A 13,728-nucleotide genomic window follows, 5' to 3' on the forward strand; every position below is an offset into this window, starting at 1 on the left:
TAATTTATTTCCAATCTCATAGCGTTGTGGTTGGAAAAGATGCTTGATATGATTTCAGTTTTCTTAAATTTTCCAAGGCTTGATTTGTGACCCAAGATGTGATCTATCCTGAAGAATGTTCTGTGCGCACTTGAGAAGAAAGTGTCAGCTTCTGTTTTTGGATGGAATGTCCTATAAATATCAACTAAATCTATCTGGTCTGTTGTGTCATTTAAAGCTTGTGTTTCCTTATTAATTTTCTGTTTGGATGATCTGTCCACTGGTGTAAGTGAGGTGTTAAATTCCCCCACTATTATTGTGTTACTGTCTATTTCCTCTTTTATAGCTGTTAGCAGTTGCCTTATGTATTGAGGTGCTCCTGTGTTGGGTGAATATATATTTATAACTTATATCTTCTTCTTGGATTGATCCCTTAATCATTATGTCATGTCCTTCCTTGTCTCTTGTAACATTCTTTATTTTAAAGTTTATTTTATCTGATGTGAGTATTGCTACTCCAGCTTTCTTTTGATTTCCATTTGCATGGAATATCTTTCGCCATCCCGTCACTTTCAGTCTGTTTGTTTCCCTAGGTCTCAAGTGGGTCTCTTATAGACAGCGTATATATGAGTCTTGTTTTTATATCCATTCAGCTAGCCTGTGTCTTTTGGTTGGAGCATTTAATCCATTTACAATTAAGGTAATTATTGATATGTATGTTCCTATGACCATTTTCTTAATTGTTTTGGGTTTGTTTCTGTAGGTCATTTTCTTCTCTTCTGTTTTCCACTTAGAGAAGTTCCTTTAGCATTTGTTGTAGCTTTAGAGCTGGTTTCGTGGTGCTGAATTCTCTTAGCTTTTGCTTGCCTGTAAAGCTTTTGATTTCTCCGTTGAAACTGAATGAGATCCTTGCTGGGTAGAGTAATCTCTGTTGTAGGTTCTTCCCTTTCATCAGTTTAAATGTATCATGCCACTACCTTCTGGCTTGTAGAGTTTCTGCAGAGAAATCAGCCGTTAACGTTACGGGAGTTCCCTTGTATGTTATTTATCATTTTTCCCTTGTTGCTTTCAATAATTTTTCTTTGTCTTTAATTTTTGTCAGTTTGATTACTATGTTTCTTGGCGTTTCTCCTTCGGTTTATCCTGCCTGTAACTCTCTGCGCTTCCTGGACAAGGGTGGCTATTTCTTTTCCCATGTTAGAGAAGTTTTCGACTATAATCTCTTCCAATATTTTCTCGGCTTCTTTCTCTCTCTTCTCCTTCTGGGACCCCTATAATGTGAATGTTGTTGCATTTCATGTTGTTCAGAGGTCTCTTAGGCTGTCTTCATTTCTTTTCATAGTTTTTTCTTTATTCTGTTCTTTGGCAGTGATTTCCACCCTTCTCTTTTCCAGGTCACTTATCCATTCTTCTGCCTCAGTTATTCTGCTGCTGATTCCTTCTTGTGTATTTTTTCTTTTTTCTTTTTTTTTTTTTTTTACTGTACGCGGGCCTCTCACTGCTGTGGGCTCTCCCATTGTGGAGCAAAGGCTCTGGATGTGCAGGCCTAGCCACCATGGCCCACGGGCCCAGCCGCTCTGCAGCATGTGGGATCCTCCCGGACGGGGGCACGAGCCCATGTCCCCTGCATAGGCAGGTGGACTCTCAACCACTGCGCCACCAGGGAAGCCCCCTTCTTGTGTATTTTTCATCTGAGTTATTGTATTGCTCTTCTCTGTTTGTTTGTTCTTTAATTCTTCTAGGTGTTTGTTCTTGAATTCTTCTAGGTCTTTGTTAAACATTTCTTGCATCTTCTCGATCTTTGCCTCCATTATTTTTCAAGCTTCTGGATCATGTTCACTATCATTATTCTGAATTTTTTTCTGGAAGGTTGCCTGTCTCCACTTCATTTAGTTGTTTTTCTGGGGTTTTATCTTGTTCCTTCATCTGGTACATAGCCCTCTGCCTTTTCATCTTGTCTACCTTTCTGTGAATGTGGTTTTCGTTCCACAGGCTGCAGGATTGTAGTTCTTCTTCTCTACTTTCCTCTTTTTAAGGAACCTACTTCATGTTAGAAAGTATGGAATTTTCTAGAGGACAGTAATTATTCTTTACTCTCTCTTGATTGACAAAATAGATGATTTAAAAAAGGTAAAATAAGTTTCATTACCACTGTTAAATGAATATGTATTTCTTAATCTGTAATTGATGGATCTTACATTTATCTAGAGATTTATTTTATCTTTAGGTAAAACTTGTTATGCATATAGTTTTGTGGAGTCTTTGCTGTCAAAGTCCCTTTTTTGGTTGGCCACCGTTGATCTAGACTTGCTGTTGGAGTGTGGTCTATAGGCCAGCAAACTTTGCTGTTACTTGCAGAGCATATTAGAAATGAAGGATCTCAGCATGCACTCCAGACTTATAGAATCATAATTAGTATTTTAATGAGATCCTTAGGTGGTTCCATTGCACATTTTTTGAGAACAGTTTATAGAACACATGACTTTTTTCAGAGTCAGGAGGCTGTTGAGTTTTTTTTTTTCTTTCCAAAGAGGAATAGGAGGAGCAGACTAAAGAGAGTTAAAAATCAGTTTGGCTTTCTTAATTACCATATTTTAGAATGGTTCTGTTAATTAGTTGCATAGGAATTCCTGAAAATGTATGTGTGTGTGTGTGTGTGTGTGTGTGTGTGTGTTGTGTTTAGTATCTTTGTGCTTTTGTCACCATGCAAATAAACTTTTTTGTGAAATATTGTTTGATTTAATTGGGACTCAAACAGAAGTGTACTGACTTGCCTACAGCACGTTATTTATTGTCTATTTCTTTTTTTTTTGTGGTACGCGGGCCTCTCACTGTTGTGGCCTCTCCCGTTGTGGAGCACAGGCTCCGGACGTGCAGGCTCAGTGGCCATGGCTCACGGGCCCTGCCGCTCTGCGGCATGTGGGATCTTCCCGGACCGGGGCATGAACCCGTGTCCCCTGCATCGGCAGGTGGATTCTCAACCACTGCGCCACCGGGGAAGCCCCTATTGTCTATTTCTTAAGGAAATACCTTAGCATTGACCCTTTGGGAACCTACTTTTACTGTTTATCCAAAGGAGTACATGCCCATTTATTCCTCTCAGGGCAAGGTCACATAACTATGAAGTAGTTTTGCAAGGAGTTTTCCTTTTGATTCATTTTTTCCATTCATCACTGTGCCTTCAAATTCAGTGATATTTAAGAAAGAAAGCACACATTCTACATCACCTTCATGTATTAAGGATGCCACATTGCCAATTATCAGCCTCTGTGGAAGAATGCAAATTTATTTTTTGACACTTTACAGATCAGCAGTTAAGCAGCCATTTGTAATAAATAGATACACACGGTTATCTTACTTAAAAATAATTGAGAAACTTGGAGTTTGACTTTTACCTTAGGATCCTTCTGAAGAAACTGGTTCTTTTACAGAAGGACTGTTAAGAAGGCTTGGTTTAGTGCTTAAAACCAGTGAAGTTGGTGGCAGTAGGGTTGCTGAATTGGGAGATATTGTTTTCTGTTTTATTTAGTTTTAAATTTGTTTTGTAAACTTCCTGTGACATGGAAATACTTATTTTAAGTTAACATGACATTTATTTGGAAGCTAAAATTTTAATTTAGTTTGAAATTAGGAAGCATTTTTCCTTGAATTAGTAACGAAATTATTTAATATAAGGTTTTTGGTAACTGTTCTTAAATTTAAGTTTTAAAAATAAAGTACATCATTTGATTGCTGAATCAGACCTTTTTTAATACTTTTGCAGTTTATAGATGGGCTAGCCATTTATAAACTTGACTTGTTTATGTATATAGTCCTAAACACAGAATTTCCAAATCCGTAAATGCTCCATCTCATTGGATATTTGGCAAGTACAAATTAGAAGAAACAAAGGGGTACGATTTCATACCTCTCAAATTGGCAAAAGTTAAAAATTCTGACAGTATCAGATGTTGGTAAGGATGTAGAGAAATGGGAATTTTGAGCCATTGCTGATGTTGGAGAAATATAATTTAAACCAAAACCTCCTGCCATCTCAGAAAACTTCTCTTCAAAGGTAGAAGAGAAAGAAAATTTTATTTTTGACTAAGCATTAAGCTACAGTATGATGCACATCATACTGCACATCTGTGAAGAGTGTTCATCCTTTTATTTAGTTAAGCAGATAAAACCCATTATATGCATATTCTTAAGATAAATTATGAGTAATATTCAAGTAAGTGGACTTGATAGAAACATTTGTCATGCATAGTTCATCCTAAATTCACTTAGTAATTGAGGTGACCATATGTATTAGCTAATTGCTTTATCCAAAGGAAAACTAAACTTACATATTTTTATGACAGGAGGTAATTTTGCAACTTGGGGCTAGGTGGCCCTCTGAAGTTAGTTCCTATCCCACAGAAACTGGCAGAAAGGGGCACTGGCTCCCTTGATGATCACATTTCAAAGAGATGGCTTTTGGGTCCTTGAGAAAGATGGTCTTGAGTTGCTGATTAGAGGCTTATTTAGCTTTTTTTTTAATTTAAATTTTTAGAAAGTTTTAATTTTTAATAATTTATTTATTTATGGCTGTGTTGGGTCTTTGTTGCACCATGTGGGCTTTTTCCAGTTGGAGAAAGTGCATGGGCTTCTCACTGCAGTGGCTTCTCTTGTTGTGGAGCACCGGCTCTAGGCACGTGGGTGTCAGCAGTTGTGGCATGTGGACTCAGTAGTTGTGGCTCACGGGCCCAGTAGTTGTGACCTGCGGGCTCTAGAGCGCAGGCTCGGTAGTCGTGGCGCACGGGCTTAGTTGGTCCGTGGCACGTGGGATCTTCCCGGACCAGGGCTCGAACCCGTGTCCCTTGCATTGGCAGGCAGATTCTTAACCACTGTGCCCCCAGGGAAGTCCCAAAAATTGTTTTAAAAATAAAATAAAAATTAAAAGGACTTTCCTTTGCCACAACTACCCAGCCTGCTCTCTAGAGCCCGTGGGTCACAACTACTGAGCCCACGTGCCTGGAGCCCGTGCTCCGCAAGAAGAGAAGCCACCGCAATGAGAAGCCCGCGCACCTTAATGAAGAGTAGCCTCCACTCGCCGCAACTAGAGAAAGCCAGCACGCAGCAGTGAAGACCCAATGCAGGTAAAAATAAATAAATAAATTTATTTAAAAAAAATTTTTATTGGAGTGTTGTTGATTTACAATGTAGTGTTAGTTTCAGGTGTACAGCAAAGTGAATCAATTATACATATATCCACTCTTCTTTAGATTCTTTTGCCATATAGGCCATTACAGAGTATTGAGTAGAGTTCCCTGTGCTATACAGTAGGCCCTTATTAGTTGTCTAGTTTATATGTAGTGGTGTGTACATGCTAATCCTAGTCTTTCAATTTATCCCCCCCCTCACATCACCTGGTAACCATGAGTTTGCTTTCTACAACTCTATTTTGGTTTTGTAGATAAGTACATCTGTATCCCACCCCCCTTTTTTTTTGTGGTACACAGGCCTCTCACTGTTGTGGCCTCTCCCGTTGCAGAGCACAGGCTCCGGACACGCAGGCTCAGTGTCCATAGCTCACGGGCCTAGCTGCTCCGCAGCATGTGGGATCTTCCTGGACCGGGGCATGAACCCGTGTCCCCTGCATCGGCAGGCGGACTCTCAACCACTGCGCCACCAGGGAAGCCCTGTACCCCTTTTTTTAGATTCCACATATTAGCGATATCATATGATATTTATTTAGCTTTTTAAAAGATTTATATACATTTCAAAGAGAAAGAACTTAGAATTACAAATTTTTAAAGAAAAGTATATGTGTGGTGTCTCTTCTCTTATTTTTAACAGGGAGAATTAAATCTCTTATTGTCATTTGTGCTTACACTGGTGAGTAAATTGATCTGCCTGCTTCAATGGGCAATTTAGTCGTGTTCTATTAAAGTTGAAGATGTTTATACTCAATGATCCGGTACTTTTACTTCTAGATAAATCCCAGAGAAACTCTTAACACACGTTCATGAGAGACTTGTAGCATTGTATACTAACAGTGAAACAGTGGAGACCACCAAACTGAGTAGGAGAATGAACAGATACATTTTGGTGTATTCATGTATTACAATACTATACAGCATTGAAAATGAATAAATTAGAGCTGCATGTGTCAATATGAATAATTTAAAAAATAATTTGACTAAAAGTAGTTTAGAAGAACAGGTACACTATATTTATATAACATTTAAAAACAAAAACAAAAAAATAACATGCAGGGCTTCCCTGGTGGTGCAGTGGTTGAGAGTCTGCCTGCCAATGCAGGGGACACGGGTTCGTGCCCTGGTCCGGGAAGATCCCACATGCCATGGAGCGGCTGGGCCCGTGAGCCATGGCGGCTGAGCCTGTGCGTCCGGAGCCTGTGCTCCGCAATGGGAGAGGCCACAGCAGTGAGAGGCCCATGTACCACAAAAAAAAACAAAAAAAAAAACAAACCCAAAAAACATGCAGAACAAAATAATACATGTATTATTAATGGATACATAAATTAGTAAATGTATAACACAATAATAAAAACCAAAATCAGAAAGTGGTTACCTTGGTTACCTTAGGAGGGAGGTATATAATGGGATCAGCAAGGAATTCAGGTGTCTTTAATATTTTATTTCTTTTTTAAAAATTAATAATTAAAAAAATTTTTTAGTATTTTTTTGGCTGCGCTGGGTTGTTGCTGCGCGTGGACTTTCTCTAGTTGCGGGGAGTGGTGTCTACTCTTCATTGCGGTGCATGGGCTTCTCGTTGTGGTGGCTTCTCTTGTTGCGGAACACGGGTTCTAGGTGCACTGGCTTCAGTAGTTGCAGCAAGAGGGCTCAGTGGTTGCTGCACATGGGCCCCAGAGCACGTGGGCTTCAGTAGTTGTGTTGTGTGGGCTCAGTTGTCGTGGCTTGTAGGCTCTAGAGTGCGTGGGCTCAGTATTTGTGGCTCACGGGCTTAGTTACTCCATGGCATGTGAGATCTTCCCGGACTAGGGATTGAACCCATGTCCCTTGCACTGGCAGGCAGATTCTTAACCACTGGACCACCAGGGATTCCAGTATTTTATTTCCTAATAAAAGAAGATCTTAAGTAAATAAGATAGAATGTTAAGTTTTAATTTATTTGGACAGTCAATCCATGAGTGTTTGTTATATTATTATCTAGGTTCTTTTGTAATGTTTAAATTTTTTTAAATTAAAAGTTTAAAAAGAGAGAGCCAGAGAAAAGGGGGACAGTAGTTGGGGGGAAATCAATTTACTAGTATTGCATATTTGCACGGTAATGATAATGATCTGGTAAAAAGGGAAAAATTAGTGCAGGAGACAAGGACAGTTGTAAGAGCAGAGTCCTTGAGTATGAAAAACAAAGTGAGATCCAGTGCAGAAATAATTTGTTTGGCTTTTGATAGGAGCAAGGACAGTTTGTTGAAACAGGAGGGAAAGCAGAATAAATGGTGGGAAGAGGAAGTAGTTCTCTTCTGAATTTAGGGCGACTAACATTCAGGTTTGCCTGAGACTGGGAGGTTTCCCAGGATGCAGGACTTCCAGTGCTTAAACTGGCAAAGTCCTGAGCAACCAGAATGGTTGGTTATTCTGCTTGTTTTTCCTTAACAAAATGAAAAGTTTGATCATCTGTTGGGAATGGGAATGGGAAGGGGATGATGGTTTAAGGTAAAAAGAGAAGCTATATGAAGTAACTCTCTAAAAGATAGGTGAGCAAATTCACTAGGTTGTCGTGATATGATTTCTGAGCTTTGTTTGCTAAGGATCTGCTGTAATTTATGAGTATAATTTCAAAGTTCATATGGTTGTGTTTCTTTATAGTCTCATTCAGCTGTTCAGATGGAGGTGCTTTGTTAAGTGGAAGGTTGGTTTTAACTATGATTTGACTATGCTGGAGGAAGAGAGGAGCAAAGGAGGGAGGCCACAGGCAAGAGAGTGATTATAGTGATGGATCATCAAATCTCAGGATGGGCATAAAACATGAAGACGAGAGGATGAAGGACAGTTGGAAAAGTGACTCCAACAGATTTCTAGACGTGAACTGGAATGATAAGAAGTGAAGAGAGTGGGATGCTTGAAATTGAGATTTTTGAGGTGGTGTAGTTAACACTGGTTATTGATATGGTGATGGGAATAGAGGGCTGGAGTGGATGGCAGGAAAGATCATTGAGTGTGGTAATGATCACTCCATGGATGTGATTTTAGTGATTAAGGCAGGTTTTGGTACTCTAAAATATATTCACTTATTTTCTTTTCATATACTATATTTTCTCTTTCTTGTTTTATTTTGTTTGATCATTGCCTCAAATTGTAGATTGTATTGTTCTTGAATGAAGATGGTTGTAAATAAATAAGTGGATGGATTAAAGCAAATTTTGTTTAATCAGTATTTGTCTTTATCATATGGCTTGCTACTAGAAACATTGTAGTTGGTTAAGTTTCAAACATTAACATCCAAAATGATGATCCACAGCCCATTAAGCTATTTTAGTCCCAAATAGGTTCAGTGGGGACTTTGTGTCATGTATGGTTATTAGTACTGTATTGCTTTGCTCACTCCTGTTTCTCTCTTTCTCTTTTTATAGGACCTCAACTGAATGCACAGCTAGAAGGTTGGCTTTCACAAGTACAGTCCACAAAAAGACCTGCTAGAGCCATTATTGCACCGTAAGTTTTAAGGGTCTTTACCCAGAATCTTTCATATGTTAATTATTAATAAAGAATGAGTATCTATGGATTGAATTAAAAATTAAAAATCAAATGCTGTGTTGAACTGAAGAAGTTATATTCACTAAATTTCATGATTCCTGTGGCTTTCACTTTAACTCAAGGATAAAGGAATTGGCTACTTTATTTTCTCAGATGCAGATATATCAAAATTTACTTTTGGTAATAAAACTGACTTTTAAAACAGAATTGTTTAAATTAGATAAACTTGGTGATTTCAGTAGTATTTGGTACAAATGAATAAGTTCTGTTTTAAACATTGAAAAGATCTACTTTAATCACATAATTTTAAACTTATAATAAAAAATGGATTAAACATAATATGGTGCAGTATGGAGTAGCAGCCAGATTTTTAGGGGAGGGGTAGATTTTTTTTTGTTAATGAAAATCTGTGACTATTTTGTCTATGTTAGAGGGCTTTTTGAGAACTACAGGCTAGCAAACATAAAGTTAACTATGTCTCTGTGTCTGATGTGAATTCAGTTAATCTTGATTTGGTAAATGTTGGAGTTTGTGCTATTTCTGTCATAGCAGCATCTTTTATGTGACTTCTGTTGAGTTCAGGTTGGTACTTTGATAAATAGTAAAAATAATAGCAATCACTTATTAAACAATATGAGAATTAAATAAGTAAATACACATTAAAAAGCTTATATTAATGTTTGGCACATAATAAGTATTCCATAAATGATATGTATTTTTTGTGCCAAACTTTTTGTTAAATACTCCATTTGTATGATCTAACTTCATCTCATTTTAAAGACTCAGGAAGCTGACTATACTACTTACCAACTGTGTGACATATAAGTTATTTAATCTCTTGTGCCTTTGTCTCCTTGGCAAAATTGGAATAATAATATTACTTTCATATAGTTTTTCCAAAGATTAAATGAGCTAATCTTTATAAAACGTTTAGCATAATGACTTGCTATTACTTATTTTGTTATTCAGCAAATATCTACCAGGCTAAATGCCAGATACTTTGTGCTGCTCTTTGAATAAAACAAAATCACTACTCTCATGGTGCTTGCCTTTTAGTATTTGGGGAAGACAGACAGTAAATAAATAATTATATTCTGTGTCAGGTGCTGATGGGTGCTAAGAAAAATAAAGCAGATAACAAGATTGAGAGTGACAGTATGGGTAAGAAGTTGCTGGTTTAGATAGGATAGTAAGAAAAGGTCTCCCTCATAAGGTAACAATTGAGTCTAAATGATGTGAGGGAGAAGTTATGCAAATGCCTAGGGAAAAAGGGTTTCAGGTTGAGGACAAAGCAAGGACAAAGGCTCTGGGGCAGTACGCTTAATGTGTTTGAGGAAAAGCAAGGCCAGTGTAGCTGGAGTGGTGTGCGTGTGGGGAAGAGTAGTGGATGAGGTAGGCTGCGGGGGCTAGATTGTAGGGAGGCTTTGTAGGAGAACATAAAAACTTTGGTTTTTATTCCAAGTGATATGGCAAGTAATGAGAAGTTTTGAGCAGCAAAGTGACATGATCTGACTTAGGTTTGAAAAGGATTATTCTTGCTGCTCTATGAACTTTCTGTTTTGTGGGGGCAAGGAGTCCAATTTAGGAGGCTTATTACTATAGTACAGAAAAGAGATGACATAATGCCTTTGGCTGGGAGCTAGAGGTGGAGGTGATGAGAAGCTGTATATTCTGGGTATTTGGAAGGCAGGACCAATGAAATAGAAGAAGTCAAGGATGACTCTTAAGTTTGGGCTTGTGAAATTGGAAGGATGGAATTGGGGTTTGTACTAATTAAAGGAGAAAACAAGGGTGGAGGTGGGGAGTGGAATTTGAAGTGTTTATATAAAATCTAAATTTTATTCTGCCTGTGTTAATGTTGAGATACCTATTAGGTATCCAAGTGAGACAGCTAGATATATGAATCGGAGTACAAGGAAGAAGGGCTAGGCTGTGTTGGCATATCACACTTAACACAGCTAAGTGTGTAACTTTAATCAGACATGGTTGCCTCGGGAGTAAAATAGAGAAGAGGTTCAAAGACTAAGCCCTTAGGCAAGCCAGCTTAATTTAGAAGTCACGATGAAGATGAGTATTTGCAAAGGAGATTTTGAAGGAGGACCAGTGGGGAAGGAGGAAAACCAAGAGTGAGTGAAGTCTCTGGGAGGCAAAAGGATGAAAATGTGTCAGGGAGGAAAAGATGATCAGGTGTGTCAAATTCTGCCAAGAGGTCAAATAAGATGAGGATTGATAATTGATAATTGGATACTATGGAGATTGCTGGTTATTTTAATAAGAACAATTTCTGTGGGGCGGTGGGGATGAAGGCACAGTTGGAGTGGGTTCAAGAAAGAATCAAATAGAGGGAAATGAAGACAGTGAGTATAGATAGTTTTTTTGAGAAATTTTGCTATATATAAATCAAGGAAATAGGGCAATGGGAATATGGTGTCAGGGAGAATTTTTATTTAAGGTGGGAGATATTAAAGTGTTTATAATGTTGATGACATGATCCAGTAGAGAAAGAAAAATTGATGCAAGTATAAGTTGGGAAGTTTGTATAAGTGAGATCCTTGGTTGGGTGAGAAACAGTGGATTAGTAGTAATTATCTCTTTATAGCATCTCATGAGATATGTTCTATTGTCATTCCCATTACTTTGCTGGTATTTGACTATTATGGTATACTACCTTCCTAGTTAAAACTTACTCTAAATGTGGGAGCTGAGCTGAATCAACATAAAATTTAAATGAGGTTAGTTATTCATGAAAAAGTAGCTAGACTTGTTTGCTTCTTGTAGTTAGTTTTAAATTGAAATGTTTGGAAATGCCCTGGGAAATGAAATGTTTGAGTCTATGTTACAAATATATTAATTTGTAAAAGATTTCCAAGTTACCTTAGGTTTTAAAATGAATATTTGAAAATAGTTTTGGCTTTGGTGTGCATGTTTCTGCTATATAGTGACTTTGTAGTTACGTTTATGTATGTATAGGCAATTTCTACTTTGTTAATATATGAAAACTTTAAATGTAGTCAAGTTCATCTTATTGTATGGTTTCCATCTTACTATATTTTCCTTTCCAAAGTTACCTTTTTTTTTAAGGTAGAAAAGCAACAACAATTTTTTTCTTGTTATATAGGCACAAAAGGGTCTTTGTAAGAACGAGCTTATATAGTAATTAGACAACTTAAAATTTTAAGATTTCTACTTTTATTTCAAATCAAAAACATACTTTTAAAATTTTATAAATTCTAGCTCTCTGGGACCACCTTTTCTTAGATTTTGCCTTCATAGGAATAAATCATATGAGGGGAACCTTAAAAAAACAAACTCAGAACCTAGATAGCACACTTTTGAAAATGCTTAAATAGTTTGCTTATTTTTACATGGATGTAGATTAAATAGAATAATGTCATTTATTGACATTATTAAAAGATTAAATATTGACCCATAAACCAACTGTTGATCAATTTTAATGAATTCTAATCTATATAACATAACCAGGCACATTTGGGAGAGAGATTCAAAAGAATTTAATTTTTTTTTTTTTTTTTTTTTTTGGTACGCGGGCCTCTCACTGTTGTGGCCTCTCCCGTTGCGGAGCACAGGCTCCGGACGCGCAGGCGCAGCGGCCATGGCCCACGGGCCCAGCCGCTCCGCGGCACGTGGGATCTTCCCGGACCGGGGCACGAACCCGCGCTCCCTGCATCGGCAGGCGGACTCTCAACCGCTGCGCCACCAGGGAAGCCCCAAAAGAATTTAATTTGACTAAAAAATATCCTTTGGTTGCATTTGGAACTGTCTTACTTATATTGAGGCACAGGAGACTGTGTGGCCCTGGGATATATATTGAAATGATCTCATGAACTAGGAGTTCCAGAAGGCTTCTTACCATGACTGCCAGATACCTTGATGCCAAAATTGTTGTTTATCTTGCAGTATTCAGGATTAACTCAGCAACCCTTAGAATGGAGCTGTACAGATATGCATCACTTAAGAAACATCTTATTGAATATAAAAATATAAGCAGATAATTGTGGAAGGGGCTTAATTTACCTGATGAAATTATTTTTTACTGTCAAGCACAGACAATGAATATTGAAGGCCATACATTTAAAGCAGAATTTGATTTCTTAGTAGTTAACCGAGTAGGAATAGTATGGAATAAAGGATACTTTCACTTTTCGTTGTGTACCTTTTTTTACTGTGTACCATTTTTTACTGTGTACATTATACCTTTAGCATAAAAACCTGTTTGAAAAATTTAAAAACTAAGAAACATTTATATAGAAGACCAGGTTGTATATAGTGAAGCATACCTGTAGAGCTCTACCAGTGCATGTCATGAGACAATGAATCTTCATAAATTATCTAGTTAATTTAAGTTACTGGAGATTTGCAGTCCTTGTTAATGTTAACAAACAATCTTCTAAACAGTCTCATAGTGCGTTCTGTGTTGTGTTGTGTGCTTGTTTGGCTTTCTTTTGGTTTTGTCTCGTTTCCTTTCACATGGTGAAAGCAGAAGTGCCCTGTGTGAATGATAGGCCAGAAGACAGGCTTCTCGCATTAGCATAGAGTTCGAGCTAAATCTGGTAGAAACCATCAAGACTTTCCCAGTCTTGTTAATATTAAGGACTGGTAGGTTTTTCATGACAATATCTCAAATCATATATACTCTAGCAGTAAAAAAAAACAAACCCTTCAATATGCAACATTGTGGTTAGTTTATTCTTACTTGACTTTTTAGCTCATAATATTGTTTGCTTAATGTTTGTGAGATTCCACTTGTAAAAATAAAATATTCTAAATAATGACTGTTTTACCTGGATATTTTTTGGATATAATCATTTACTGATTTTTTTATTGAAGCAGAAATCTTTAGGGCCATTGAGCAGTGCCTGTGAAAGAAAAGAATAAAAGGCTAGGTGCAGCAGAATAAAATTGAGATGGAGGTTGCTGCTTCTGTAAACTGTTTGGGGCCAGTTGTCATTCAGGTTGATCCAGTACGTTTACAGGTGTTTTTAAATTTAGTTTCTAGGGTGTAGATCATATCTTAACTTAA

The 13,728-nt window shown here is 37.5% G+C and overlaps 1 protein-coding gene across 3 annotated transcripts in view; it reads left to right on the forward strand.

Moving 5' to 3' along the window:
- MEMO1 (mediator of cell motility 1) overlaps positions 1-13,728 on the forward strand; it is a 135,968-nt gene that overhangs the window by 62,424 nt on the left and 59,816 nt on the right. For all 3 annotated transcript variants that reach the window (XR_010835589.1, XM_067007866.1, XM_059078754.2), the window contains one exon: positions 8,564-8,645. Coding sequence is in view for 2 of the 3 variants with exons in the window: in XM_067007866.1 (XP_066863967.1) it covers positions 8,564-8,645 (82 nt within the window). In the remaining variant the exon portion in view is untranslated. The remainder of the gene's footprint in view (positions 1-8,563; positions 8,646-13,728) is intronic.

This window comes from Kogia breviceps, chromosome 11 (assembly GCF_026419965.1).
Source record: "Kogia breviceps isolate mKogBre1 chromosome 11, mKogBre1 haplotype 1, whole genome shotgun sequence".
Lineage (NCBI taxonomy): Eukaryota > Metazoa > Chordata > Mammalia > Artiodactyla > Physeteridae > Kogia > Kogia breviceps.